This window comes from Melanostigma gelatinosum (genome assembly GCF_949748355.1).
Source record: "Melanostigma gelatinosum genome assembly, chromosome: 24".
In the NCBI taxonomy this organism is placed as follows: Eukaryota; Metazoa; Chordata; class Actinopteri; order Perciformes; family Zoarcidae; genus Melanostigma; species Melanostigma gelatinosum.
Window position 1 is genome coordinate 3847865 of NC_136657.1, and position 27908 is coordinate 3875772.

General features: G+C 45.6%; 6 protein-coding genes across 10 annotated transcripts; 5 read left to right on the top strand and 1 right to left on the bottom strand.

Annotated features, from left to right (window-relative positions):
• The first annotated feature begins 448 nt into the window (after positions 1–448).
• On the top strand, positions 449–7379 carry abcb6a (ATP binding cassette subfamily B member 6 (LAN blood group) a). 2 transcript variants are annotated; one of them, XM_079296161.1, is made up of 20 exons: positions 449–613; positions 977–1500; positions 2338–2478; positions 2561–2750; positions 3076–3168; positions 3261–3453; positions 3576–3697; positions 3830–3939; positions 4036–4101; positions 4214–4339; positions 4423–4499; positions 4584–4647; positions 4755–4840; positions 4929–4986; positions 5077–5181; positions 5266–5440; positions 5528–5640; positions 5797–5891; positions 5993–6061; positions 6158–7379. In XM_079296161.1, exons 2-20 carry the CDS (start codon positions 985–987, stop codon positions 6315–6317), a joined length of 2559 nt encoding a protein of 852 aa, XP_079152287.1. In that variant the 5' UTR covers positions 449–613; positions 977–984; the 3' UTR covers positions 6318–7379. The 2 variants fall into 2 exon arrangements, with proteins under 2 accessions (XP_079152287.1, XP_079152288.1); XM_079296162.1 differs by lacking the exon at positions 6158–7379 and having other exon boundaries at positions 5797–5900.
• A 391-nt stretch (positions 7380–7770) lies between these two features.
• Positions 7771–11553, top strand: cnppd1 (cyclin Pas1/PHO80 domain containing 1). Its single transcript, XM_079296574.1, has 8 exons — positions 7771–7923; positions 8338–8440; positions 8672–8753; positions 8841–8961; positions 9142–9270; positions 9359–9420; positions 9505–9622; positions 9715–11553. Exons 1-8 carry the CDS (start codon positions 7861–7863, stop codon positions 10354–10356), a joined length of 1320 nt encoding a protein of 439 aa, XP_079152700.1. The 5' UTR covers positions 7771–7860; the 3' UTR covers positions 10357–11553.
• Positions 11554–11982: 429 nt separating this feature from the next.
• On the top strand, positions 11983–14579 carry prkag3a (protein kinase, AMP-activated, gamma 3a non-catalytic subunit). Of its 3 annotated transcripts, none has more exons than XM_079296266.1 (13): positions 11983–12103; positions 12189–12228; positions 12346–12446; positions 12529–12610; positions 12701–12759; positions 12949–12994; positions 13081–13135; positions 13223–13349; positions 13453–13618; positions 13709–13746; positions 13867–14013; positions 14091–14276; positions 14362–14579. In XM_079296266.1, the coding sequence occupies exons 1-12, from the start codon at positions 12086–12088 to the stop codon at positions 14205–14207; spliced, it is 996 nt and encodes a 331-aa protein (XP_079152392.1). In that variant the 5' UTR covers positions 11983–12085; the 3' UTR covers positions 14208–14276; positions 14362–14579. The 3 variants fall into 3 exon arrangements, with proteins under 3 accessions (XP_079152392.1, XP_079152394.1, XP_079152393.1); XM_079296268.1 differs by having other exon boundaries at positions 11994–12103; positions 12189–12254; XM_079296267.1 differs by having other exon boundaries at positions 11994–12254.
• Positions 14580–15400: 821 nt separating this feature from the next.
• Positions 15401–20533, top strand: retreg2 (reticulophagy regulator family member 2). Its single transcript, XM_079296563.1, has 9 exons — positions 15401–15679; positions 15982–16085; positions 16369–16399; positions 16709–16838; positions 16937–17021; positions 17251–17388; positions 17681–17769; positions 17970–18105; positions 18241–20533. The coding sequence occupies exons 1-9, from the start codon at positions 15426–15428 to the stop codon at positions 19014–19016; spliced, it is 1743 nt and encodes a 580-aa protein (XP_079152689.1). The 5' UTR covers positions 15401–15425; the 3' UTR covers positions 19017–20533.
• An 87-nt stretch (positions 20534–20620) lies between these two features.
• mdh1b (malate dehydrogenase 1B, NAD (soluble)) lies at positions 20621–22891 on the bottom strand (the record flags this gene model as incomplete). The annotated part of the gene is made up of 10 exons (XM_079296565.1): positions 20621–20648; positions 20739–20878; positions 20962–21137; positions 21344–21485; positions 21567–21894; positions 21977–22145; positions 22220–22362; positions 22443–22577; positions 22671–22783; positions 22870–22891. The coding sequence occupies 10 exons, from the start codon at positions 22889–22891 to the stop codon at positions 20634–20636; spliced, it is 1383 nt and encodes a 460-aa protein (XP_079152691.1). The 3' UTR covers positions 20621–20633.
• Positions 22892–23161: 270 nt separating this feature from the next.
• fastkd2 (FAST kinase domains 2) lies at positions 23162–27627 on the top strand. 2 transcript variants are annotated; one of them, XM_079296659.1, is made up of 11 exons: positions 23162–24223; positions 24315–24418; positions 24508–24616; positions 24718–24841; positions 25003–25142; positions 25298–25470; positions 25578–25741; positions 25846–26082; positions 26304–26400; positions 27065–27179; positions 27320–27627. In XM_079296659.1, exons 1-11 carry the CDS (start codon positions 23591–23593, stop codon positions 27473–27475), a joined length of 2052 nt encoding a protein of 683 aa, XP_079152785.1. In that variant the 5' UTR covers positions 23162–23590; the 3' UTR covers positions 27476–27627. The 2 variants fall into 2 exon arrangements, with proteins under 2 accessions (XP_079152785.1, XP_079152786.1); XM_079296660.1 differs by having other exon boundaries at positions 27359–27627.
• The last annotated feature ends 281 nt before the right edge of the window (positions 27628–27908 follow it).

The window sequence follows — 27908 nt, forward strand, 5'->3', positions numbered from 1 at the left end:
ATCCAACAGTATCAAAAGTAGTTTTAAAAAGTGAATTAATCAGTAAACATTTTCAAATTACATATGAAAAATAGATTTCATATTGAGTACTTTTGCTTAAAATCCTTTACATACGTTTGCTGGCAATAACCTAGTTCTGTACTTTTACCTAAAATATCTTCATCATAGTTCACATATGTTATTTTGTCCTCTTTGTGGGGTCCGGTCTCCATGAATCAGGTCCGTTTTCAACCTCTAGGGGGCGCTGAGCGTCTGTTTTTATGGTTTTATGTCCACGTTCAGGCTGCCGACAGGCCGTGCAGTCGAACAGTGTCGATTGCCGAGTCATCGATCGGAGTTGTTTAACCAGCATGCGCGCGGCAAGGATAACATCCGTAACCGCACGATAACACACAGCTGATGGTAGCGATGACAGACTGTCTGTGTATCACTTATGACTAAACTAAACTGCTACTCGCATCAGTTCGTCACGTTGGTATTAAAGCTGGGTAAAGCCGATTAAGATAGCTAATAGCTAATAGCTAATAGTGGATTCGCTCGCTTCTCTGGAGTAACCTCTGTTCATGACAAGCTGTCTGCGTCGTTGAGGTGACAGGAGTTGACAGAACATACGGTACGTTTACAACGAACTAACTTTATGTGTAGAGCCTCTGACATGTTTGCTAGTCGTGTTAAATCCCTGCTGTCTCAATATGAACGATGTTGGAGTTGGTATAAGTGTCTCTGTAAACTGCTCTGCCCTCCGCAAATATGTTAGATTTTGGGAATGTGTGGTGGTGCGTTCATGTACAACCAGCAGCTTACCGTAAACCATGACTCAGCGACTAAAGATATCGCTGAACTCCACAGCCTAATATGGCAGAGACATGTTTCACCCCTGCAAGAGAGGCAGTTGTTAAACAACATAACAACAATTTCCTGCAGTGCTCTGCACGTTTAATGTTGCACTACATCTGTGCTTTCTGTCTCTCCCCAGCTGCAGCCATGGTGTTCATGCAGGGCTACTGTGAGGTCAATTCCTCCATCTCTCGCACCTGGGTGGATGAAGGCATCTCCCCTTGCTTCTACTTCACGCTGGTCCCCTCCATCCTGCTCACCATCGCCTTCTTCCTCGGCACCGTCCACTGCATATTCTACCAGAAGTATGGCACAGCAATGGAGCCCAAGTTCATCCCGCGCTCCCGCCTCTACGGTTTCCAGCTGGCCGTCTCCGTCTACCTGCTCGTCCAGTCCCTGAGCGGGACGGTGTGGCGGGCTGCCAGCGGAGGAGAGCTCCCGGGATATGTGGTGCTGTACGGCTGCTTCTCCGCGCTGGGCTGGGGGTGGACTATCGCCCTGCTCAGGGTGGAGAGACGTAGGGCCCTGCTGATGGACCGGACGAGGGGCCACAGCGTGGCCCTGCTGCTGTTCTGGGCCGTGGCGTTCTCAGCGGAGAACTTGGCCTTCGTCTCCTGGTACAGTCCGCACTGGTGGTGGGGCCTGGAGAACACTCAAAAACAGGTGAGGAGAGATCAAATGTCACATTCGACTCATTTCTTTTTCACCATAAGTTCTAAAAAGAACCCCCAAAAAAGACTGTCTCCATTCCTATCTATCCAGGTCAAAGTTTCTCTAATCTTGATCCACCAACGCGTTTATAGCGTATATCCTTATTCTGCTTAAGGATACAACTCTTTATCTTTTCTGTTCATGATGTTCTATAATGTGGGCGATGTTTGCTTTCACAGGCTACTGGGCCAAAGGTTAGTGTCACAGTAAAGAATAAATGTAGGTTTGAGACACGCCTACCACTCAAAGCAGCCTGTCTTGTTTCGATTATAACAAAGACAGACAGGCATGCAAACCATCTTTAACACCAATGTTAGTGAGGGTGAGACTGGAGCCTCTTTTTGTTTTTTTGTTTTTGCTGAGTCATTGCTGAGTCTGACTATCAGATCCCAGACCCACGGTTAACCAATCAAATCGTAAGACACAGTCTTGCCCCTCCCACACTGAGTCAGTGCCGTCACTTCCTGTTATATAACTGGAAGCATGACTTGACTTGTTTGTGTTCTTTGTATCATTTAATCTGCCGTTTATGATATGCAGTACGACTCCTCAAGCCTCAATTTGAAACCTCATTAAAAACCCTTTAAAAACTTGAATAAATATTGTGTCATTTACAATAATAACTTCTTACATATTGTAAATTTCCCAGAGGCTTTGTCATTGTATAGCAAATGACATGAATTCCGTCATCAGTTTCATCATTTTCCAATACAAAGCTGCATTATGAGCATGAATGCTGATTCACTGGTATCCATATTGATCAGTTTTTAATCCCAATGATCCCCTCAGGTGCAGTTCGCTCTGTGGCTGACGCGCTACATCGGCACCGGGCTGCTCTTCTTCATCGGTCTCAAAGCTCCAGGGTTGCCACGAAGGCCATACATGCTGCTGATAAACGAAGACGAGCGGGACGTAGAGAACAGTGGACAGGTGAGCGACTTGCAAGCTCCCCTGGGACGCTCCTATTTAGTAATGTGCTGTGTGAAGTATTCAATCCTTTTCTCTGCCTCAGAGCCTTCTGGGCGGCGCAGAAGAGAACCAGTCTACCTGGCAGGGTTTCAGGAAGAAGGTCCGCGTGCTCGTCCCCTACATGTGGCCCCGGGGCAACGTCTTCCTCCAGCTTCTGGTCATCTTCTGTTTGACGCTGCTGGGAATCGAGAGAGCGATCAACGTCTTTGTACCCATTTACTACAAGAATATTGGTGAGGGGCGTGTCTTTGCTTATTCCAGAGCTGCTTCTCAAGTTCAATGGGCCGCTTTTATTCAGTTTGAGCTTCCAGAGCCACATAAAAACATGATGAAGTGATGTTGAATGTACACCCAGCAGACATCCTCAGGATGTGATAAAATGGAGACTTCCTGATCGCCGAGTGCCTCCAGAGGGCCAGAGAGGAGAATATTAGATACCCCGCTGTCAGAGGACGCCGCTGTCCCATTGATCGTCTCGTCAATCTACCTTATCGTCAAGCCTGACCGCCTGACTTTTCTTTTCTCATCTACCTTAATGTCTTTGTCCCTCTCTCTCAGTGAATGAACTGACTGATGGCAGCAGCTGGCGCACTCTGTCTACCACAGTGTGTATTTATGTCCTGCTCAAGTTGATGCAGGGCGGCGGTGCAGGTAGGACCAACGCACACTGACGCGCTACAAGTGATGCTGCGCCACTGATGTTCATGTCCCTGATCACATGGCCACGTGACATTTCTTCCCAGGCGCGTCGGGTTTCATCAGCAACCTGCGCTCTTTCCTGTGGATCCGGGTGCAGCAGTACACCAACCGCGTGGTTCAAGTGCGTCTGTTCAGCCACTTGCATTCGCTCTCCCTGCGCTGGCACCTGGGCCGCAAAACCGGCGACGTGCTGAGAAGCATCGACCGCGGCACCTCGTCCATTAACAGCCTGCTCAGGTGAGACGGCTTTGGGTGGACGGGGTCTCCCCCCCCCCCTCTAAACAAATGTCTTTAATGAATTTGTATCTGTGGATTTGAAGTGAAAATGAACTCACCTGTCCCTTTTTGTTTGCCCACAGCTACATAGTGTTCAGCATCGTCCCAACCATGGCTGATATTGTCATTTCTATCATCTACTTCATCACCTACTTCAACGCCTGGTTCGGCCTTATCGTCTTCGTCTGCATGACGATGTACCTCAGTAAGTCGTGCATGTTGAAACGTAGCAATCCAAGATTCTATATCGGTTAATAAAGAGTTTCGTGGAAGATGTCGCCAGGTAAGACGTTCCTTGAAAGATTTCCGATCTCCCGATCTCTTCCCCCCCCCCCAGCTCTGACCATCATCATCACCGAGTGGAGGACCAAGTACAGGCGAGACATGAATCTGCAGGACAACAACGCCAAGACCAAGGCTGTGGACTCCTTGTTAAACTTTGAGACGGTGCGTCGAACAGCGTGCCGTCCGTCTCAAATTCCGGCTCGTAGAGGAGTTTCCCATTCTTCCAAGATTTCACACTTTGTTCTTTTTTTTTTTTAGGTGAAATACTACAATGCAGAGAACTATGAGGTCGGGCGTTTCGAGGACGCCATCTTGAAATACCAGGCAAGTCGGACAAGTGACTCTACATTACATGTGTACAAGCAAATCAGTAGTTAGTAGTTGATTTTTAAGCCCTCACATGCATCTGATGGATCTTTTCTCCTCCTGTTTTCAGGTGTCTGAGTGGAAGACCCAGGCGTCTCTGGCCTTCCTCAACCAAACCCAGAACCTCATCATCGGAGCGGGCCTGCTGGCCGGCTCCCTGCTCTGTGCCTACTTTGTGACGGAAGGAAAGTTTCAGGTACGGACCACGTCGACGCAATGCTTAATGATGCGGAAAGTGTCGTGTTTTACTGATCGGAATGTGAAATCCTCTTCTCTCAGGTTGGAGATTTTGTTCTTTTTGGGACCTACATCATCCAATTGTACACCCCCCTCAACTGGTTTGGCACCTACTACAGGTAAGAAAGAGCTGCATTGAGATCGGTTGATAATATAATAATTATAATCAAATAATCGCGTCGGCTCTATTTTCTTTACTGCAGAATGATCCAGAATTCTTTCATTGACATGGAAAGCATGTTCAAACTTTTCGAAGAGGACGAAGAGGTACTTTTGAAGCCGATTGTTCCGCGTTTATTTATTTATTTTTTTAACTTCAAAGTCTGTATTATGATCCGCTTTTTAATACGTTCCGTGGTTGTTCTCTCGTGCAGGTGAAAGACGAAGTAAATGCCGGGAGTCTTCAGTACAAAAAGGGAACGGTGGAGTTTGAGAACGTTTACTTCAGCTACGTCAATGGGTTGGTTCGCGTGTGCTGAAATTGCTGTGAAAAGTTGTTGTTTGTTTTTATTTTTACAAGACTCAGTTCTCTCCTCACTGTTTCCCAGCAAGGAGATTCTCAACGATGTTTCCTTCACTGTGCTTCCAGGACAGACGTGTGCGCTGGTGAGGAGCAACTTCAAGTCAAATCACCAACACAGTCAAAGTGCCCGTGTTCTGTTCAGACTGTGTGTCATGTCCTCTTAATCTCCCCAGGTGGGACCATCCGGCTCTGGGAAGAGCACCATCATACGACTCCTCTTCCGTTTCTATGACGTTCATGGAGGCTGCATCAGCATCGACGGGCAGGACATATCAAAAGTAGATGTTTGGCACCAGAACTACGGCGTTATTTTAACATAGCTTCACGGGCGTCTTCACTCCGCCTTCATTGTCTGTCCTCAGGTGAAGCAGAGATCTCTGCGCGCGCACATCGGCGTGGTCCCCCAGGACACGGTGCTCTTCAACGACACCATCCGGGACAACATCCGCTACGGCCGCATCTCTGCCAGTGACCAGGAGGTGGAGGAGGCCGCCGCGGCTGCCGATATACACGATAAAATCATGACCTTCCCCGAAGGTGAGCGAGAGAGGAGCCCTCCTGCGATGTAAGGGATGTTTTTGTTTTTTTTAACCACCAACCTGTGTTTTGTTTTTTTCCCGGTAGGTTACGATACGCAGGTCGGGGAAAGAGGTCTGAAGCTGAGCGGAGGGGAAAAGCAGAGGGTGGCTATCGCCAGAACGATCCTCAAAGCACCACAGATCATCCTGCTGGATGAGGTGAGATTACAAAAAGGGGCAGTGATACCTGAGTGGACAACAATTCTGGGATTAAAGTCTTGGAAACGTCTGCCACCACTTATTTCTCCAACGTATTCCACTGTCTCTGAGTTACTGCTGTTATTTTCAGTTGTGACATATAACGTCTCTCTGCAGGCCACATCTGCACTAGACACGCAGACGGAGCGCAACATCCAGACCTCACTGGCTAAAGTGTGTGTCAACCGTACAACAGTTGTTGTAGCTCACAGGTGAGAAATGTGTGTTTCATTCTGAAACGTTTTAATTTCTTCTGTTTCAGTGTTATCTAAAGAGTGGTGTGAATCTCTTTTTTTCTCTGTGTATAAAAAAGGTTGTCCACTATAATCGGAGCGGACCTGATTCTGGTGATCAACGATGGCCGCATCGCTGAGCGAGGACGGTGAGTGTGTGACCTGTTGTTCTGAAAGTCATACTGCCGAGCCGCCTTTTTTCCACTGAGCTCCAACTGACTCGCTTTTTCTCTTCTCCATCCAAGACACGAGGAACTGCTCGTCAAGGGCGGCTTGTATGCGGACATGTGGATGAGGCAACAGCAGGCCCAGGACTCCGATTCCTCGTCAGACACGGAAGCCAAAGACCTCAAGTCTGAGAAACTGCAGCCGCCATCAACCTCCTCAGGCCACCACGGCCACTGAATGTATTTATTTGTTTTTTGTTGGGGTTAGAAGAACTCTACTTTTTACTGAAACTGAATGTACAGCAGGTCATGGAGGAAAGGGAAGGTGCCTTAACCAAACTGAGGAGGCACAAACAATGTGGTCGAGTCCAAATGTACCACAAGAAATACGTTTTACAGGTATTTGTTGTAGTTGTGGCCAAGGTTTATATGTAGGGACGGGGCAAAAAGATCAAGTCATTACCAAGTCTTTAAAAAATGACATTGGTAGTTCTTATTTTTATTTTATTTTTTTTTAGTTCAAACCTTTATTACGAAGCTTAATGTAAATGAGTTCATGTTGTCCCAGTGTTTACATTTTGTTTTTAATGTTGCCTTTATTTTTCATATTCAATGGTGACAGTTAGTTTATGCTGTCCACAATAAGCTAAACAAGCATTAACTTTATAATCTATGACCTGACATGAATGATTCAAAGGTGTACTTTTGAATCATTCATGTCAGGTCATAGATGGATGGATAGAAGGGAGGGAATGAGAAACACTCAGGGGTGACAGTTCATTCTTTGGTATACAAATATTTGGTATACAAATGTCAGGGATTCTATTTAGCTGTGTTTGGTAGGAGATTTCTGAGTTCTGCTGTTATTTAAATTATGAGATTAAGTTGTGAAAATACTTTTTCTTTGTTTTTATAGTGTAAGCGTCTTTATAACTTTGATCACTACGGTAAAGTTGGGTGTTCTGGGTCTTCTAAATTGTTGAGGTTTAAAGAATTAGTGTGAATTCTTAAAAATCGTTTCAGACTGACATTTACATATAACGTGGTACTTGGATGTTATGGAGCCATATGCTGCATTAACGATCAAAATATCTGCCATGAAGAAGACATACAATCAAGCTAATAATACCCACCATTATTTGTAATGAATGTAATGTATATACAGTCATATACACTATTTCTGAATAACAATTTGCAATGTATTTTTCATTGTTTCATTTTTGTAAATCATCAGTTTTCATCAAGTATTTCCCAGTGATATTTTATTTATGTGACGCCAGAAATAAAGTTTTTTTCTATCTGTGTCTCTCAAAGTTTTTCCTCTAAGGCTGCAAATTAAAGTGCTGGATAAAGCAGAAATGTATCAAAATAAAAGCTGAATGTCCAGACTGCAACATTGTGATTATTCATGAACTACCATCAGGCCAAACTATAACTAAACTAAACTGAACCATCAACCAGAGTCGGTTCACATTTTATTTTCGCCATTTTAACAAAGACAAAATATGGCAAACAAATTATAACATTATACGTTTTTATTCCGGTACGCTAGGTGGCGGTATAGACCTAGCTAGGTATCGCAAACCACCAAAAACGCAGAAGAAGACACTGTAGGTGTGCCGTATCTCCAGCAGATGGCGCTAATGTGTCAATAATGCGAGCTGTAGGAAGAGCTGTCTCAGGTCAGGGCGTGTTGCTGTCGGAGCTCTACTTTTTCCGGGGGGGGCAAACAGTCGTCTTTTTCAACGTTTTAGCGGACTGATGGTCAATCCACAGTAGATATGGATTTCGACGCGTTGTTTAACGAAAAGACCTTTCAGTTTTCGGACTTCCAGGAGTTCACGGTACGTTATTGCGTTACGACCACGATAGGTCAACAAACTACGGAAGCTAACGCTAGTAGCATTAGCTCAGCTAGCTGATGTTTACGTCCGCTGTTGGATCTCTTGTCCAAATATGTTGACCGGGGACCTAGCTACGACCTAATTTAGCTAATGCTAAGTGACTTCGAATAGTGTTTATAATCCAAGCAAAATAATCAGTCATTTAAAAAGCCTTAATACAAAAAAAAAACGTAAAGCAACGCTAGCTCCCTAGCTTAGCTAACGTTACAGTGTCGTAAACGAGTAACAGCTGCAGTAAACTACGAGGTTAACGCATAAGCTACAGTGTCAATGGAAGTGTTTACACATATTGCTTTGTTTCCACAACTAGCTCTACAGTTCAGGTAAGCTAACGCCAGTGTTCTTCTTTTACAGTTTCTTCCTGGACACCAGAAGTTGAGTGAACGAGTGCGAAAGCGACTGTATTATGGCCTGGACAAAGACGTTTCTTTAGATGCCCTGTCTTGCCCTGTTACAGGTGAGTTAAATATTAGCTTTTAAACTAGCTTTAGCTCCTCCCCGACACACCCTCAGAAGAAGAACTGGATATACAAGTTTATTTTCCAGACTTTCTCTACTTAGTCAATGTAAAGAAAGGAGGATTTAGTGCCCCTATGTAGCTTCCATGTACATGACACACTTCTAATCTTAGATCGATCGCGATAGTACGAGAGTTCACGTTTGTCTCGTTTGCTTCCTGTGATTCCAGATATCGCTGTTGAAATATTCCAGAAGTCTGCCCCAAGCCCAATACGCAAGCTCCAGAAGAAGTATGCTGCACATGTTTCCAGGTGTGTACTTTGTAGGGTGCGTGCATGTATGGATTCTTACAGGAACTAAATGTAGCACTGCCTTTCACAATTTCTCTTTTGCTTCAGGGAGGCTTGCATCTCTCCGTGTGCCATGATGCTGGCTCTAGTTTACATCGAAAGGCTCCGACATAGAAACCCTGAGTACCTCCAAAAGATCTCCTCCTCTGACCTCTTCCTGATCTCCATGGTATGTGTGTTGGGTTCAAAGGTCAATCCAAATGTGTCACTGGTATTTCTGGCTTGGTCGCTGCTCATGTCAGAATGGAGTTTGATGCATATCTGCCCAGCATTATGGGTCCTTTACTGCAGTTAAGAAAGTGAGTTTATTTGTATTGCAATGACGAACGCTCTAATCTCTCTGAACTAGATGGTTGCCAGCAAGTACCTGTATGACGAAGGAGAGGAAGAAGAGGTTTTCAACGATGAGTGGGGAGCAGCTGGGAAGTTAGACGTCAAAACCGTCAATAACCTGGAGATTAACTTCTTGAATGCCATTGTAAGTGTGTGTGTGTGTGTGCATTTGAATTTGATGTGTGTTTTGGATCAAGTTCTTCGTCCCAACCATTGTGTCCTATATCTTCTAGGAGTGGAGCCTCTTCACGGAGCCAAATGACTTGTTTGATATACTGAGTCAACTGGAAACCAGGTTGGTAGTTGGAAAAACTTACACTAAACTTTGTGTGGAAAGAAAAACACAACGTATTTGTGACGGTGGCTTCTGTATCACCAGCATTGCAGAGCGGCAGGGGATGAGACGCGGCTGGTTCACTTATACGGACCTCTGTGTGCTACTGGAGCAGTCGGCGTGGAGTCAAGCCCTCACAGCCATCTACCAGCACTTTACCAAGGTGAGGAGGGGATTTCAGCTGAATGGAGAGGAGATTTAGAGGCAAACATTGCAACAACAATGGCAGCAAATCTAATGTTATTGTATTTTCAGGTTTCCTGCATGCTGGGCCTGGTGTATCTGACCAGTGTGGCTGGCCTCATTGCCACCAGCGCTGTGCTGCACCAGCTCAGTCTCTCCAGAAGCGGCTCGTCCCTGCTCCCACCTCCAGCTGAGATTAGCCCGGACCTTCAGACCGCCAACCCGACTGAAGAAGCTCCTTCTGCAGCCACGCGCCTCCCCGGTTGCGTTCTGGCCAACAAGAGTCTGAACCGCCAGACCGGTGCACTTGGAATCGACCAGGACCACGTACAAAGTCCCCCATCGGCTTCCTCGCATACCTCAGTACTGTGTCTCTGGGGCTCTCTCCTTGCCTCAATGGGTCACATACACCCCGACAATGATTCTGATGTAGAAACCCCCCAAACCTGGTCTCCTGTCTCCTTCTGTCCTGGCTGTCTCGCATCCCTCCCTCCTCTTCAGTGCAGGCTTAGAAACACCTCAACAGTCTTCGCTCGCGGCCCCGTTGATAACCATCGACGCCATGCACCGTGGCTGGCCCCCAGCCTCCTCGGAGGGGCGGAGCCAAGTCTGAACTCTCGCCTGGGGGTGTTTCCCCCTATACAGCTGGGACCCTGCCACCCAAAGTCCATGTTACCTGTCGATAAAGCCCAAGCTCTGATCATGCCCGGCTAGCGACCGGCAAAAACTCCACTGCTGTCAACCTGTACGAATGGACTCTGGAAATGGAAACCAGCGTTGATTCCATGACTCATCCACTGCTTCAAGTCATGTTTTGTTTACTTCTCCAGATCTGAGTATTGTGCACAGACAGAGTGCGAATTTGACAACGCGGTAGAGGTGTCGCTCAGCACTGCAGAATAGAGTTGCCATAAATAAAATGCCACAGTCGATGCGCTGCATCTTGTTTTTAAATGCAGAGAATATCACAAGGAGTTTAAAGATAGTTTGATATGTTTTGTCGCCCACATTTAGTCATTGAAGGTTCAGACCCCTCGGCTGGTGATGCAGGGCCTTTGTTTTGAGTTATTATATTACAGCTGTAATATTTGCTTGCTGCTTGGCAAGTTGGTGAAAGTGTGTGGAGGTTTCACAGTCCGTTTATTTTTTCATGAAGGGGCTCTGTGAGAAGAAGGGACGAGACCAGTTTACTCTGTCTACTTAATTTAGGCTTATCCATATTTGCTTAGTCAGCAGTTATTTTTCATTCATGCATGTCAAGCTTTACATCAGACAATGGTCTGCAGCAAGCACTCATATTGTACACCAGGTTACTGTTAGTGAAACAAAGTGTATTCAGGTGAAAGCATCAATGAAGGGAAGTAGACTTCATACCTCAGTGTCACGGTCGTTGGCCACACAGAAACATAACCACCGACTCCTCCCATTCTGCTCATTTACAGCGTAAAAGGTCTCATTTTTCTTTTATGTGGGAACAGGATGTCACATAATCTTAAAGGCACTAATATGTGTGGACATTTAAGAGGTCAAGCTAGAAGTTTCCCATGCTCCAATGGGAATAGGTCTTTATAGAGAGGATGTGCTATTTCTATTGGGTTTCTGGCGGGTGTTTTTTGAAGTGAACTTCCTGAATAGAACATGCTACAGGCCAACGGCAGTGTTTCTTTGTTGGGCCGTTTCACTCCACTGTTACAGCGTTGGCAGGTGTGTCTTTTAAATAGACTTCTGTTTGTGCACAGAGCTGTTGGAAGACGTTGACTTTAATCGGGAAAAAAAAAAAAACGTTCACAGAACGGCTCGGAGCGTTTGAATTTGATACGGCACGAAGTCCTTTTCATTTTGTACATGGTGTAAAATGCAAATATTGTACAGATCTGTAAAAAGAAAACGGGAGCTAATAAAGGAAGCACTTCTTTGTGACATTTGTCTTTGGCAACATCATAGTGTGACTCATTCAAAACTACTGTCGCAAGTTGAGAGCCGACAGTACGCTGAACTTATGGCTCTTGGAAAGACTTCAACTGGGTGAAGCCTTGACATTCACTCCATATAGAGCAGGATTTCATGCCATTTTCATTTCTCACAAACCAGCCCTCAATAAATCATCTTCAAGGATGACTTCAACGCCACCGAAGCCAGTAGATGAGGGCGACTTTATGTGATCTGAAATGGTAATAAATGCATGGGGAAGGGGGCGAGCAGATGTCTGGTTCTGGCAGAACCTTGAGCGTCCCTCCCCCCCCCTCCCCCTAATCCTGTTCCAGCTTCTCTCTCTCTCTCACCCCTCCCCTGCTCCTCTGGCCTGACAGCCACTTCAGGGCTCCTTATATAGACCCGACGGGCTTCTTGGAGGAAAGGGTAAACAAACCCAGCGCAGCCACCAGCACTTTGCGTCTGCTGCTTTTGAAAAACCCCACTTTTTCATGGACACGCAACAGCAATCATGGAGCCTCCCTCACAGGTGACGTGTTGCTTTGGGTTGAGCATATTTCAAACCGTTCTGACAATGTCATGTGGAGAATGTTGTTTCGCTTGCTCTGTTGTAGGTGCCCCTCCCAGAGCGGAGGCAGGAAATGAAGAAACGAGGTACGATTGCAATCACCAGAGCATATGTGAGCATGAACACGTGCGAGTAAAAGGATCCGTGCCTGCTTGTAGGTGTGTGACTGCATATATAACGTGGTATAATGGGGTTCCTCACAGAGGCTGATGCCACAGTCTACATGAATTTCATGAAAAGTCACAGCTGCTATGATGCCATTCCAACCAGCTGTAAACTGGTCATATTTGATACCAAACTACAAGTAAGAAATGCAACTTGTGCGTCTTTTTTGTTTGTTTGTTGCTTGTCACTCCTCACCGACTGTGAAATCCTGACTTCCAAAGGTGAAAAAGGCCTTTTTTGCACTGGTGGCAAATGGCTTGAGGGCGGCGCCGTTATGGGACAGCAAGTTGCAGAGATTTGTGGGTAAGACGAGGGATTCATGGAATAGTCATCGTGAAGTATTAGTCTCTGTGAATTTATAATCATGGGAACATAAATTATTTGCTTTCACAGGCATGCTGACTATTACAGATTTCATCAACATCCTCCATTACTATTACAGGTCCCCTATGGTGAGAATGACTGCACTATGTATGGACATCATATATCAGACATTATTAGAATATTTTATTATAACTCGTATGTCACAGATACAAGCAACACCTTGTGGAACTCTTCACAGAAGCTTTCAAAGGGTTGCTGTGTTTGATTTGACCCGCTTGGTGTTTCGTGACTTGACATTTTGGGTTTCCCTCTGAAAGGTTCAAATGTACGAGCTGGAGAGACACAAGATCGAGACATGGAGAGGTGATTCATTTCAAAGTAAAAAAAAACCAGCACGGATGAGCACCTCTGTGAGTTAGCATGAGAGCTCTCTGTCTTCTTCTGTCTAGATGTCTACCTGCAGCGTTCCAATCACATCCTCATCAGTATTTCTCCAGAGGCCAGGTAACACTCTCAGATGTGATCTATGAAAACTCAATTTACATTTCAGTCCACCAGCAGTAAACTGTCTCCTCTCCTCTTTCCTCTTAGCCTCTTTGATGCCATCTATTCCTTACTTAAGTATAAGATCCACAGGCTGCCGGTCATGGATCCACAGTCTGGAAACGTCTTGCACATTCTCACCCACAAAAGAATCCTCAAGTTCCTCCACATATTTGTGAGCAAGCAAGATGTCTAGCATTGGGATCTACCTACCTGTTCTTTATGTCGGCATGCGTTAACATTCTTCTGCTGCGGCGTGGTCTGGGTGTTTTTTTCAGGAAAGAAAAGTTCCCAAGCCTGCGTTCATGGGAAGGCAGATCCAGGAGCTCGGGATCGGAACTTTCCGGAACATCGCCACTGTTCAGCAAACGGCAACGCTTTATGATGCCCTCGGCATTTTTGTGGAAAGGCGGGTGTCTGCACTACCCGTGGTGGACGAACACGGTGTGCTCTTTAGAATATGTTTTACACTATAGAGCTGTATTCTTCAGTGTTAATGGGTATCCTACTGCATCCAATCATTTGTTTTCTCAGGTAAAGTGGTGTCCCTCTACTCGAGATTTGATGTGATTGTAAGTACTGTGTCTTGGCCCAGTTTTTGTGGAGCTAAGGCTCTATTTGTAATCTCAAAGTACACCGTACGACACCCTAAAGTGTATCATCCTTGCTGAGGTTTTCTGTGTTTGCTCCAGAATCTAGCAGCCCAGAAGAGTTACAACAATCTGGACATGCCGATGCAGGAGGCCGTTCGCAGGCGCTCATGTTTTGTCGAGGGAGTGATCAAGTGCTACTCTGATGAGACCTTGGAAACCATCATAGACCGGCTGGTCAACGCTGAGGCAGGAAAAGAGTTTGGGCTCTATTTGTCATGACATCAAAGGGTATTTCGACACTATCTTTTTCCTCCTTACCCCAGGTCCATCGGCTGGTCCTGGTGGACAGGGCTGATGTGGTGAAGGGCATCATCTCTCTGTCTGACCTGCTGCAGGCCATGGTCTTAACCCCTGCAGGTATTGATGCCCTTATGTCTTAGCACCGGAGGACAGCAGGTCCCCTTCCCTCCTTTACCACCCGAGTACGCTTGAGTCCTGTACACAGCCAGGTAGGCCTCTCAAGCCCGTTTCTTTTTAGGATACTCATAATAGTTGCTGAGTGGAATGATTGTAGCTTTTGCTTCTGTCTTTCAGAAATCAACTTGAGACTGAAATGAGAGATCACAACAGGAAGAAAAATCCCCTTACAGCGCTACTTTACATTAAGATGTCTTTTGTGATCTATGTGCTGTGTTCAAGAAACAATAATACCAGTGAGCTGGCCGTGATGCTGAAATGAATCTCTATCGGTCTCCAGCACAATGTCTATATCGGCTGCAGTTGATCACATTTATCAACACTGTATATTTCTGGATTAAACATTTGTATCAAAACTTGCTGGTAATGATCAATAATAGCAGTTGCAGTACTTGAAGTGGTAGCAGGAGGATGCACGTGTTGGGGAGAGTTTTTGCAGGTCTCAAGTGTTTTACCTTTATGCAACATGACATGCATTGCTGCCATATTTCTGACCACACGGTGGTGCACCTGAGGTTTAAAAACAAGGAAACACGTGACTATATATATATATATATATATAGCTATATATCTATATATCTATAGATATATAGATATAGATATATCTATATATAGATATAGATATAGATATATCTATATCTATATATAGATATTGATATATATATATTGATATTGTACAATATATATATATATAGATATATATATATATTGATATATATATTGATATATATATTGATATATATTGTACAATATATATATATATATATATATATATATGTCATCCGTGACGGGCCTTGTGATCCGTCCGCCCCTCTGTGCGTTAAGGACATCAAGCTGCCGGAAGTAATCAACAATAAGGCCGGAAATTAATATTGCCTTCAAAGTAAAAAAGAAACATGCCTGATCAAATATATGTAATGTAATGAAATCATTGCAAATCATTATATTGGATATTTTTAAGATACCTTTAAATTGATCAAAAACTTATATTTTCATTGCCTAGATATGACTCGATTCATCATCTTTGCTTTGGTACTTTGTTAACCTGTTGCCAAAGGCGATTGGTTTTATTCTGAAAGTCCCAACCGGATGCCTAGTATTTGTAAATGTGTACCACTTGATGGTGTTTTTTACCATATACCCCGTGATAGCCAAAACAACATAACAAAGTAGGGGGAAACATGGCGAGCGAAGAGGAGGCCAGAAGATACCCCTCGGTTACCTCCTCTTCGGTTGGCCTGGAGTCCCTGTTCCCTGCGGGGTCTCCGGGGCAGGTCTGCGGGGACGTGAACCCGGAGCTCGTCCTCCTGCGGGAGCGTCTTCAGGGTTTTCTCTCGCAGTACGAGTCCATGCTGCTGTGGCTGCAGAGGCTGCTGGTCTGGGAAAGGCCGTTGTACAGCATCACTGTCGCCTTGACACTCAACACGTTATTCTGGTAACCGAAACCGTGTTTTAATCCCGTTTTTTTCACACTTTTTGCTCCACGAGGTTGTATTGAACATCATTAGTTAGCTGGCTAACCTCCGCGAGGATAAATTAGCTAATCCCACGTCTTTAGCATGATGCTAACGTAGCTTGCAAGACAGTTTAGTGGCCCAGGCCTCGTTCACCAACTGTCAGTTACAGACAACAGAGGTGCCATGCGGATGTATCTATTAAGTTTAACATGGAAGTGAGTTTCATGACATTGGTTTCTTATATTAATGTGTGTGTGCTGTTCTCTGCATCTCCACACAGGCTCCTGTCATCCACCTCCTTGCGGCCTCTGTTCCTGTTGAGTGTGTCCCTGCTGGGACTGATGCTGCTGGAGAGATGGAAGCACAAGTTGCCCATCATTACCAGTAAGCCCCTAATGGGATTTTAATATGGCCCTGAGGCTTTGTCACTCTTTACCCAAGCAATTGCTCCATGTTGCTGAGCCAGTTTAAGTCTATATTTGTGGGCACAGTACCTTCACTGGATGGAGAAGCCTGCTCGGGTTTTTGTCAGTGTGGATGAAGTAGTTTTCCTGCTGTGGTTTTCTTGGATTATTTCCCCCAATATGTTCACTGTAATTTCCTTATGTTAAAACATCACATCAAATGGCCTAATTGTTGCTAACTGTGTGTTTTTCTCCTGCTGCAGTTCAACATGCAGAGGCTCCCCCTGAACAACGGTAGGTAGTGTGTACATGATGAACAGACGCCTCTCCGTTTCCATTTCCTGAACGAATTAAAAACAAGAGCATACGTTCAATTCCAACCGTGTGAAGTCTGTCTTTATGTTTAAAACATTTCCGTCACATGTCGCACCATATCATCAGAACTAATTGTAAGCTACCAGTCGAGTTTAGTCTGTTGTATTGTTGACATTCTCGAGGAATCTCACTTTACCTCTTTGCAAGCATTTCAGAACAGCCTGAAGCGCTTAACATACAGATTGTTGTCCTTTTTTACAAGTGTCCTCTGTTCCTGTTTGCACACAGTGACGCGATGAGTGTGGAGCAGCATCTGCTCAGTATTCCTGAGCTCAGCCACCACCTGGCTGAAAGCTACCTGACCTACCGCCTGTACCTGCAGGAGACGCTGCAGTACAAACGACAGAACCACGGCAAGGTACAGCACTTTGACACGCAAGGAAAGAAACTTCCAAGTAAGTATGCCCTGTGCAGCTTGAAGGTGTCTTACTTGTCTTACTTGCTCTTGTTTCCCAGTTCTGTGTGATGATGTGCAGCGGCTGTTTTGTACTTGCCGGGGTTGGGCATTATGTACCAGGAATCATGATCTCCTATATTATTGGTGAGTCACCGCTTTCCTAATTTGCACAAAGAAACGGTTGTACTTAGCCATGAATTTACTTGGGAATGTGTGCTTGTCCTGACAAACAGGGTGTGTGTGATAATGAGTAATGATAGCAGGTAATGGAGTGATTTTCTTGTGGTATTGCATTCCTGCTCAGTGTGCATTTACTTGCTTTCATACTCGTATAAAAGAAACTTAAAGTCGTCCCTGTTTTTTCCCCGTTCAGTCCTGAGCGTGCTGTTGTGGCCGCTGGTGGTGTACCACGAACTGATCCAGAGGATGTACACTGGCCTGGAGCCGATCCTGATGAAACTGGACTACAGCATGAAGGGAGAAACCGAGCACCGCAAGCACGACAAGAGAAGTGAGTGCTACTGGGACACCATCGGGCTATAGATTCTAAACCTGACTCGCGTGCGTCACATCAAATTAACAAAGCTACGGATACACACGCTTGAATTAATACAGGACTTAACCATGCGAGGAGGAAGCGTAACATAAGGAGCCTGAATCGATGTAGATCATCTTTCTTGTCTCTCTTACTGACGTCCAACCTCGTAGCAGCATGTGTTGCATATATGTGTGCCATTCTGTCTTTGAATCTGTTGTTGTGCTCACTTATTCACATTTAAATGTGTGTATGCGTGTTTTGACAGAGGTGAAGAAGGAGGTAGAGGAGGGGGACGAGCCGAGAGCCGAAACCGAGAGTGACAGTGAGGAGGAGCTGTCCCTGTTCGCCCCGACGGTATGGAGACACAATAATCAATACACTGCCACATAGACACCAACAGAGAATACAAAGTAGCGTGGGGAGCAGGTTATGTTTATGCATTTTTGTTTGGCTTTTTAGTTTTTGACCCCAAGGCTCCAATAAGTGCGATTATGGAAAAAGGTGAGAAGGATGATGGTACATTGGTGACATGACGCTGTGGTTTTGTTGGTCAGGTGGATGTGAAGACCACCGCTCTGGCGATGGCCATCACAGACTCGGAGTTGTCTGATGAAGAGGCATCCATCTTAGAGAGTGGAGGGTTCTCAGTGTCCAGAGCCACCACTCCCCAACTCACCGACTTCTCTGAAGGTAAACGATCGCTCGTACCCGATCAAGTGAGGGTCACTTGATTATATCATAGCCACAATGCAGAAAACTGATGTTTAGTTTAGTTTGGCTTGGATGCTTGAGTCACTTTCTTTTCCTGTCTCATCTCTCCTGCAGACCTGGACCAGCAGAGTTTACACAGCGACCCGGAGGAGTCCTACTTGCGGGATCTCCCCGTGTTCCACTCGGTTGAGGAGTTCCCATCCATCGAGCGCAACCTGCTCCACTTCCCCCTGCGAGGCCAGGGTGACGCAGCCCAGGCCGGTGCTCAATCAGAGAGGGAACCGCTGAGCCCCGTCAGCCTCATTATCCAGCACCTAGCGTCTCCGCTCCACTTTGTGAACACGCACTTCAACGGATACGGACGACCAACCAGGGGTGAGGAGGGCGTGTTGCCCGTGGCGGGGGTAGCGGGGGCGCGGGAGGCGGAGGAGAAGGAAGCTGCAGGAACCCAGGGACCACAGCAGTCCTTGGAGGCCTTGAGCGAGGAGATAGTGACCACAGCCATCTCCACTGTGGTGCAGAACACTCTGTCGGCCCTGCTGCGCTCCAGCGAGTCCAGCGAGGACCCCTCCCTGGCTGAGTTCCTTCCCACTGAAATCCCACCGGGCGCTGTGGAGACCTCCACCCCGCCCACTGACACCACTGCTAACACTTCACAAGGAGCCGACGAGGACCCGGACGAGGCGATCGCGACAGAAAGCGGCACCGGCGAGGAGGTGCCCGACGACACGCTAGCTCCCGCCGAGGAAGAGGACTTTGAGATTCTGGACCAAAGCGAACTGGAGCAGTTTGACGGGGGGCTGGACCTGGTCTCTGACAGACAGGCGGTGGGAGGAGCCTCAGGAGCTCCAGAGACTCCACCGTCCCCTCAGCATCAACCACAGTCATAGCTTCCCCATTATCGCCTCCTGGCCCCAAACTGGCGTGTTTTTATTTGTCCGTTAGACCTACATTATATCCACACATACTGCTATATACGAAACATTTATCAAAGAGTTTGGCGTTTAATGCAGTTGGTCAGTGATTGTTTGGCATATGGTTGAGATTACTTGGTGCTTTCTGCTTTCATAGAGACTTTTTTGTGGCCTGCCTCATCGTATCATCTTCAATGAGAGCCGGTTCAGCGTTGGCATCTAACATTGATATTTGCTTGATAAATTATTAGGCAAATTTCTTACGCCGTAGTTAAAAAAAAAAAAAAACGGTCGATGTTCCGTCTCACGTGAGAATAACGATGCCTTTATTTTCCACCTGGCTAAGAGCGTAACGCGTTATCTCGATGGTGTCATGAAGAATTGAAATGTTGGATTATACAACTATTAATATATGCTATAAATTATTTAATTTAACGGTCAGTCGCTGAAACTTTATTGTTATATTGAAGGGGGGGGGGGGAGTTTAAAAGCAAATTGAATCCCCTCAGTTGCCCATAATGATTGTATGATAACTGTTTGACACCATGAACGGCCAGGTTTAAAATATAGTTGCGTATTCCCAGAGTATAACCTTCTCTGTGCCACGACAAGTCCATGCATGGGTCACGCACGTATTTACCATAATCGATACCTGAGGCGTTAGTTACTGGAGCAGATTTAGTTTCTGTTTTTGGAAGGACATGATGGTTCAAAGACGTGATGATGTATCTGCTGGGGATTTGTGGGAAACTTTGGACGTGACAAAAAGAAACCTAGCACCATGCTCGACTGCTTTTGTGAACCACTCAGCATCCAAATCTCAGGGGTGGGTTGTACAAATTGAATATAACATTGCAGAACATGTGTCCATTTCCCGACTTGTCGTAGTGCACTGTATCTGTACTAACCGTTCCTGTTTTTCCAGTCAACGCCTCCTTGTGTATAGTGTAGAAACGCTACGTGTATATTCTGCATGTAAAATCAGCACTCTGTTCAAGTTCTTCTTGTCAGCTGACAAAGTACTGAGGAGAAAAATCAATTTGAATGTTTCAGGTTAAAAGAGCCCATTAAATTCAGTTTGTTTAATATTTCATTACCAACGAGGGGAAGGCGAGGTTTGATGTCTTTATTTTCAGGACTGTAAATGGAAATAGGTGGCAAGTGATAACACCAGATGTAGAGGATATTAACAGACTAGTTTGTGTATGGTAGTCGTGTTTTATGCTTTAAGTATCGCTTATGGAACTATAACAAATACACTTACTGAACTGTGCAATTTATTTAAAAAAAAATAAAATAAAAAAAGCAATATATTTTCTAATTTCTCCTTTTTCCATAAAGTACTCAGTTTGATCTTTTACATCTAAAAAAGTAACGGCTATGGACGAGTTTCACGAAGCGGAGAAGATTTATTGTCATTAAACTGGTCAAATAAAAGTGCGACACCACATGTGAAAGTAAGAGAATAAAAGAACAAACTGAAACAAACTTTAGGTGTGTCTGGATTATTTCCGTTGATCATTTAAACCATGCTTTCAGTCTGTGTTGTCAATATGCAAATTAGTCTTCATAACAATCCTGCAAAATGTCTGATCAGAGTTCTTTTTCCTGGGAAAGAAAAACACCCGTTAGTACCTTTAACCTGTACCTTTAATGTTTAAATGGTAACGACAGACTGCGTTTTTTAAGTTCACGTACCTGCTTTAGTTCACTCGCAGAGCGCTGAAGTCTCGCCTTCAACTCGTCTCCAACAGTCACGTCAAACCGCACGGACCATTTACCGTCCGTGAACGTTACTGGGAGTGAGAGGACGCCGCCATCTGGGAGATTGTAGTCGCCTACAAGTAGCCAAAGACAATCACGGTTCAGCACCTGCTACATCAGCCCGAGATCAATGTCTGGGGTCGTGTTGTGTCTTCACCTGGGCAGAGCACACCCATAGAGAAGACCTCATCTGGACTACAAATGCCATTCCAGGCCTTTAGGACAGCGAGGATCCCGTTGGCGGCCGACATGGCAGCTACTCGGCAGGACTTTGAAGCCACGGCTGCACGCCGACAACGCACCAAGTCTTGAAAGTCTGTCTCCAGCCATTTCCTGGAAGAGGGAAGGAGGTTGTGGGCATGTCACAGGATGTTCTTTGCACAGACTGAAGTTGGGTATGGATTGGTCGGGAGTTTTGTAATTTGATGTTAGACCTTTGGTGTGTTTGTTTAGCCTGCAAAGTGCCAGGTGGGTAGAGTTGACCAATAAAGTGTAGGCAATAAAATGAGATACGCCATTAATCTACTGTTGTAACAAACCTGTCGTGGAGAATCTTTTGAGCTGGTTGGGAGAAGAAAGCTGGTCCTCTGATTGCCCCGTCATAGTTGAAAACCTTCGCCCACTGCAGGTCGATGTAGAAACCACCACTGATGTTTCCCCACACGATGACATTTGTAACATCTGGAGCAGAAGAAGAGATCATTCTGGCAAGTGGCTAAAATGCAATGTGAATATACAGCAGCAGTTTGGAGAGAGACTTACCTGAAGTCCTCACTTTCAGCTTCTTGGCAATGATGGCCTTGGCTTCATTCTCCAGCTGAGTTGACATGGTGACAAATTGGCTGCTGTCAATGGAGCGTGCGTTGTCCAGAAGAAGTGAGCATCTCAGGTTGGCGAACGAGTCGGCACACACAATGACCGTCACCTCCTTGTTGGCCCTTGTGTCCATCAGTCGTCCGTACTCTCTGTACCTGTCTGAGAGTCCCTTCCTCTTTTCCTCCTCATCGCTGTCATCAGACCACCCCTCATCCAGCAGTAGAATGACATCCGCATCCTGGAAGGCCTGTTCCAGATCTGTGTGAATAGTCACCTGTGGATGTATAAAGTTTGTTTATTTTCCTTCTGATATGGTGACAACAAAAAGTATCCTTCAAAAAGAAATAGCCTAATACTTGATCGAGCAGACGGAGTGCCAGGTCCTCCGTCTCCATCCTCAGCCCCTGCAATCCCTCCTCGGTCCCCTCCACGTCCAGTAGGTGGAGGCTGATTGTGGAAACATGGGGGAACACCTCAGCAGAGAGCAGATTGGGGATCAGGAAGTGGCTGGTTGGGTTGAGAGCACTGGACAAGTATGGGAGAATAAAACATTTATATGCATATATACTTCTTTGGTTTGGTGTTTCAGTCTCACCCACCTACTGATCCATATGTGAAGGGGTTTGATGAGACTGACACGATGCTGCTCCTCTACAACAAGATTCATCTTGGTTTCCAGATTCTCTGCTGCAACAGTCAGCATTACATCCGTCGGCATGTCTGATGTGACGCTGTAGTAGTCCTGCACAACCAATGGTTACATAAACTGGCAGGTATGGAAGTTTAGAAGTGATTTTAATTAAGAAAACCTAATATGCCTACCTGGCAATGCTCTAGGAAGTCACTGAAGCCCCCTAAGAGCATCCCTTTCCCCCCTTGGTCCACCAGTTCCCTCCAGACCAGAGGGGACTTCTCGTGTTTCCATCCATTTCTTTTGCAGGTGGCCTCCAGCCATTCCTATCAGAGACCAGTGAAAGGTCCCATCGAGGTGACAAATAAGAAAAACATGCTCATGATTTGTAAAAACAAAGAAAGAAATAAGACAATTACCTGCCACTCATGTGGGAGAATGGAGAGCTTGTGGATCCTGAAGTTTGGAAGAGATCTCTGCAGACTGTCTGCTAATAGTTCCGCTTTGGCGTAATGCGGACAGTCACTTTTACCTGTACGGGTTCAAATTTAAATCAGAAATGTGATATTTGTATATATAGTTACATGATATCACGTAGCGAGTAAAATCAGACTTTACCAGCAAGCACAAATTTCGCCATATCTATCAGGGTGGCGTCGGTTGCTGGGACACCGCGGGTGCTGTACTTATTTGGGTCCGTGTAGGAACAAAACAGATCAGGACGTGTTATGATAACAGTGACACATATGATTTAAAATTGTCAAAAAGTATTAGTATATTATCATATAATATTGTTATTTAAATATATTAGCTTCAATTCCGAATAAACATTATTTATTTTATTATGACGAGCACGCGGTGTACTCTACCAAGTTGACAGGGGGACTAAATATTGCGTCGCACACAGCACGAAGCAGAAGCACATGAGAATGCTAGCTAACATGGAGTGGACTATGCATCTTTTTAGTGTAAGGCAGCTCTGTCCCTCTTTGCTAAACAACTTCTAATGTCAAAGCAAAGCGCCACGTGCTATTTTGGGAGCGTTATTTGTATGGTTTTCACCGTTACAGCAATAAGTAATGGTGCGTCACGTAGCTAGCTAACGTTAAATCAATGCTAACAGTGTTTTGATGACTTGAGGGAGGCAGTCTGTTGACCTTGTAGGCAGTTTAGTCATAGGTTGTAATTGTATTTAATTATTGGTGCTAACTATTTGCATAATGTTTCCGAGGGTGTAAAGATAATATTAGCTTAATGCCCATTGAGTTAGCGTTATAGTGCTGAAATTAAGGACGTCCTAGTGTCGTGTTTCACCCTTTAGATCGTCGATAATAATAATATGTCTGTCCGGGTGACAGAGGAGGTCGTGAGATGGAGCCTGCGCTATTGCAGCCGCAGGTCTCCAGTGCAACTGCGCAGTTTCTTGTTGACAACATCCATCAAAGACAGATCTTTCCCAAGTCAGCAGTTTGCACACATTTGGGGCACAAGGCAAAGCCAGACGTGCCTGGATAGGAGTCCTGTCAGTTCAGTGAGGTTTTATTCCCGGGGTGGGATTCACAGTCAGGACTTGGAAGCGAAGGAGCATGTCTCTTCACCGATGGGACAGTCTTCGCTGCCCGCTGAGATCCAATCTGATGAGAGGAGTTCGCCTTTCTCGGACCACCTGCGGCACTGTGGCTCCCCATCAGACGTGCTGGACCTCGCCTCTCAATACTCGCCCACAGTTCGACAGGTCAGCAACAGCCTGACCCACATGTGGTCCACCACTAAGAAGATGTCCGACGACCAGCGGCGCCATGAGCTGCAGCTGATGTTCGAGCATCCTGAATTCGACAAGCTTCTGCAGAAGGCCATGAAGAGAGTCGGGCACATGCGCAGTGACGACTTGGCTTATTCTCTCCTGGGTATGGTCAAACTGGGTGTTCCCCAAGGTAGCCGTGTGGTCCAGACTTTCCTCCGAACCTGTCAGGTAGGCAGAGAAAGATTGTCGAACATGTCTTCATATTGGAATTACTTTTTGTGTTGTGTTTATCCAAATACATTTCATTGTCCACTGGCAGGAGAATCTGAACGACTTTGATGAGAAGGGCCTGTCCATCTTGGCCTCCTGTCTGGAACACATGGAGGGCAACGCCAATGTCAGTGCACTTAAAGAGGGCATGAGGTCAGGATTATCAAAAGATGACTGTATCGATTTTTACCACTTCTTTTTCAGATCCGTTTACATTGAGGTTTACTGTGGCTTTGTCCTAGGTTGGTAGTTGAGGCCCGTCTTCCCAGGATCAAGAATGTTATGGCTCTTCAGACCATGATGCGTCTGTTGGGGAAAGATGCCCCACTGGACCTCAAACGGAAACTCGAGGTTGGTTTATGAGTCTTGGTTTTGTGTATGTGATTCTAAAATGACTATTGTAACTGAATCCATTCTGTGTTGACACTCATTCTGTACACGGTCTCCTCCAGAGAAAGGCTCTATCAATGACGGACCAGTTCAGCCTTCCCAACACCCAGTACATGATCTTCACTATGGCCACGATGGGCTTCTACTCCAAACCACTGCTGGATGTCTGCAGTAAGACGATTAAAGGTAGAAACCTTTTCCACAACATCAGATTGTTGAATTATAGTCTAATTTAAATGCAGAGTTGTAAGCCCATGTTCAATTGAAAGAGCCTGGAATATAATATTATACTCGTATAAATTCTTCTGTTTTATAGTTTTCATAAGCTGCTCTGTCCTCTCTGGTAGAAAACCTCCATGGAATCCCCTTCAACAGATTGTATAAAGTCCTGCAGTCCTGTAGGGAGCTGCACTACAGAGACTTGGATCTGCTCACTGGGATATCAGAATACATCGCCTCTATAATGGACATATGGACCAAAAAACAGGTGCTGCAACAGACTGTTTCCGAACTCTTTTTGTGAACTTTTTAATATTCTCAATGCTATTGATAAGTATGTTTGTTAAAATAACATCTAATGTCCTTTACAATCTATTTTTAAAAACAAAAGTGACCCATAAGTGTTTCCTCGTCTTTCTTCAGGTGGTCCTCTTCCTGTCTGTGTTTGACAACCTCGCCTTCTGTCCCGCCGCCTTAATGGAGGCATTCGCGAAGAAGGTGATCGCCAATCCAGACGCCCTGACACTGAAAGACCTCCTCTGTGTCCTCAAGGTGTACTCCTCTCTTAACTATGACCTGCAGCACCAAAGACAACAGTAGGTCACTCGCACGTCTTCGTCCGTCAGACTTTACTCACACGCCAGCCAGTCGTAACGTACATGACAATTGGTTTCCTTTGGGGGGTTTCATGTTGCTGTTCCAGGTTCCTGGAGAGTCTGAGTCGAGCTCTGGACCCCTATCTGCCCAAGATGTCCGGGTTTGAGTTGTTAAAGGCTGTGTACCATCTTTGTCTGCTGGGCCACTTCCCCTCTGCACCACTGGAGCAACTCCTGCAGAGCACTACACTGGAGAAGTTTAGCACGACAGGTGAGACAATGGACTCACTCACATTGGACAGTCTAGTCACGTTGGACAGTCTAGTCTGCCTTGTGACGTCCTATACTCCTCCATCTTCTTCTATTTCTCCTCAGCACCCAAGTTTGTCCCCAACCAGGAGAGGATGTTTCAGACAGTGAACTTGTGCCTCGGCCTTGAGCGTCCTCCGCTCCCTCAGCCCGTGTCGGTCCCCCCATCTGTCCTGGGAGACCCCGTCCCCAGCAGTCCGCCGGTCAACCCGTGGCTCTCGCAGGACCTGCGGAGTGTGTTGGGGGCCCAGGCGGACTCGATGCTGCAGGAGATGGTGGTGGTGGAGAACTTCTACCTCATAGGTAAAGACAGAATATCGGAGGAAAGAAGTGAAGTTGTTAAGTTTTCCCCTGTCTCTCCACAGAAATGCTTTAATAATGTTGATTCATCATATAAGAAGCCTCAAGGGAAACCGGGAGATAGAACTGATGCCCAAATATCTCTTCATTTTGCTTTTTAACTGTAATAACATGGCTGCAGGACATCATTTCAGCTGCTTTGTAAACTGTGCGTCGACTCTCAGACGCTGTGATAACCAAACCTCTGCCGAACCAAACCTCTGTGACTGAAGCCGGTAGTCGTGCAGGAGAAGAGTGTCCTCCAGCAGAGAGCAGTCAAAGGTAAGACGCCGGCGTGCAGTCGATAACATCGCCAGACTCCGTCTTGAACAAATCTGCTGCTGTGGCATTTTTGCTTTGCACGACCTAATGTGCTTATGTCATGTTTGGTGGAGGTTTGATGGTGTGAGAGCAGGTGGAGAGGATGTCTGGGCGTTCTGCTCTGGCATTGACGCATGATTGCGTACATCCAATGTCTGTTTCCACCGCTTTGCATGCAACAAAGTGAACACATTTCAACCCAAGACAGTAGAACGTCATAAAACAGTGCTTTATAAGCAGGACTGTTTTTTTTATTGACCCTGCTGATTCATTTCACCTCTGCAAATTCAACCAAATGGTTCTTTAGATGTACAGAAAACGAAGTAGAAATGCAGTTTGCACGACTGTTCTATCAACAAAAATTCTAATTTTTAAAGATGGACAAACATAATTCTAAACAAACTAATCAAAAATCCAGAACTACATTAACCTTACGGGGTAAAGATCTGTAGATAAGTATGTCAAAGGAAGTCAGAAGGAAAGCCACAATCTGCTCTGTCTATTTTTCACGTATCAGATTTTTTAGTTTTCTAAGCAAACCGCCACTTTCACCCTGTCGAGCCTGTACCGAAATTCAAATTTTGACCTTTTTAATGCTGAGAAACTCCCTGTCTTGATGTCCTAGAATTGCAGTAATTTGCACACCACACTCTGGTTTCTGCCATGGCACGTCCAATCCCCGCGGCCCTCTGGCTGTCAAGATTCGCCATCTGAAGATCCTGGGATACAACCCTGTCTTGGTGAGAATAATATTTCTACATTTATTTATGAGTTTGTCGCAGCAACTTAAATGTAACCTGCCTTCAGCCACATGTTCCTTTCAAACATGAGTGTTTCATTTTCATTTTCCTCCTTTCTGAACATTGTGTGAGTGCATCAGCGATGGCAAGCTTTACACGATCCCAATCCTGTTCTCCAGATAACGGAGCAGGAGCTGCAGTCCGAGGAAAAGAGGACGGACTTCCTCAGGGCACGGATTTATCCAGAACACCTCAGCTCAGACACGCAACCCAAAGGGGACCACCGGGGGTCTTGAGGACGAATGGCGAGGGCCATATCTGGTTGAGTAGTCCCAACCTGTGCAATCATCACGAACACACAGATTTCGTTGTGCTATTTAAAGCCTTGTAAACAATTAGGAAGGAATTAAAGCATTTAAATACATCTGAATAAATTGAGAAACAAAAACGACGAGAACCTGAACTTTTCTTTGGGTGTGTGCTCCATAACCCAGTGTGTAAAAGCGTGACTGTGAGGATGGAAAAATGATCTTTTATCGTCTTTTGCTAACAGAAACAATGTGTTAATCTTGCCGATGCTCGCGGAGGTTGATGAGTAAGACCATGCCGCAGAATGAAACCAATAAAAGCGGTGCGTGCGCTTGCAATAACTGCACGTAAACTGCAAGGTGAGCAAGGTAAAGCGTCACTCTTTGAAGCAGCCGCATCTGCAGAAAGAACGACGACGGA

What these genes read in the sequence shown, in the direction of transcription:
- fastkd2 (XM_079296659.1), top strand. Translation starts at nt 23,591, where the DNA reads ATGTCTGTCCGGGTGACAGAGGAGGTCGTGAGATGGAGCCTGCGCTAT. An exon ending in GGAGAACTTCTACCTCATAG is followed by an intron (nt 26,083 to 26,303) that starts GTAAAGACAGAA and finishes GTCGACTCTCAG; the next exon opens with ACGCTGTGATAACCAAACCT. An exon ending in TGGGATACAACCCTGTCTTG is followed by an intron (nt 27,180 to 27,319) that starts GTGAGAATAATA and finishes TGAGTGCATCAG; the next exon opens with CGATGGCAAGCTTTACACGA.
- retreg2 (XM_079296563.1), top strand. Translation starts at nt 15,426, where the DNA reads ATGGCGAGCGAAGAGGAGGCCAGAAGATACCCCTCGGTTACCTCCTCT. An exon ending in CATGATCTCCTATATTATTG is followed by an intron (nt 17,022 to 17,250) that starts GTGAGTCACCGC and finishes TTCCCCGTTCAG; the next exon opens with TCCTGAGCGTGCTGTTGTGG. An exon ending in TGTCCCTGTTCGCCCCGACG is followed by an intron (nt 17,770 to 17,969) that starts GTATGGAGACAC and finishes TTTGTTGGTCAG; the next exon opens with GTGGATGTGAAGACCACCGC.
- abcb6a (XM_079296161.1), top strand. Translation starts at nt 985, where the DNA reads ATGGTGTTCATGCAGGGCTACTGTGAGGTCAATTCCTCCATCTCTCGC. An exon ending in ACGTAGAGAACAGTGGACAG is followed by an intron (nt 2,479 to 2,560) that starts GTGAGCGACTTG and finishes TCTCTGCCTCAG; the next exon opens with AGCCTTCTGGGCGGCGCAGA. An exon ending in CGCATCGCTGAGCGAGGACG is followed by an intron (nt 6,062 to 6,157) that starts GTGAGTGTGTGA and finishes TCTCCATCCAAG; the next exon opens with ACACGAGGAACTGCTCGTCA.
- prkag3a (XM_079296266.1), top strand. An exon ending in ACCCGTGGTGGACGAACACG is followed by an intron (nt 13,619 to 13,708) that starts GTGTGCTCTTTA and finishes TTGTTTTCTCAG; the next exon opens with GTAAAGTGGTGTCCCTCTAC. An exon ending in ACTCGAGATTTGATGTGATT is followed by an intron (nt 13,747 to 13,866) that starts GTAAGTACTGTG and finishes TGTTTGCTCCAG; the next exon opens with AATCTAGCAGCCCAGAAGAG.
- cnppd1 (XM_079296574.1), top strand. Translation starts at nt 7,861, where the DNA reads ATGGATTTCGACGCGTTGTTTAACGAAAAGACCTTTCAGTTTTCGGAC. An exon ending in TATGCTGCACATGTTTCCAG is followed by an intron (nt 8,754 to 8,840) that starts GTGTGTACTTTG and finishes CTTTTGCTTCAG; the next exon opens with GGAGGCTTGCATCTCTCCGT. An exon ending in TCTACCAGCACTTTACCAAG is followed by an intron (nt 9,623 to 9,714) that starts GTGAGGAGGGGA and finishes TTGTATTTTCAG; the next exon opens with GTTTCCTGCATGCTGGGCCT.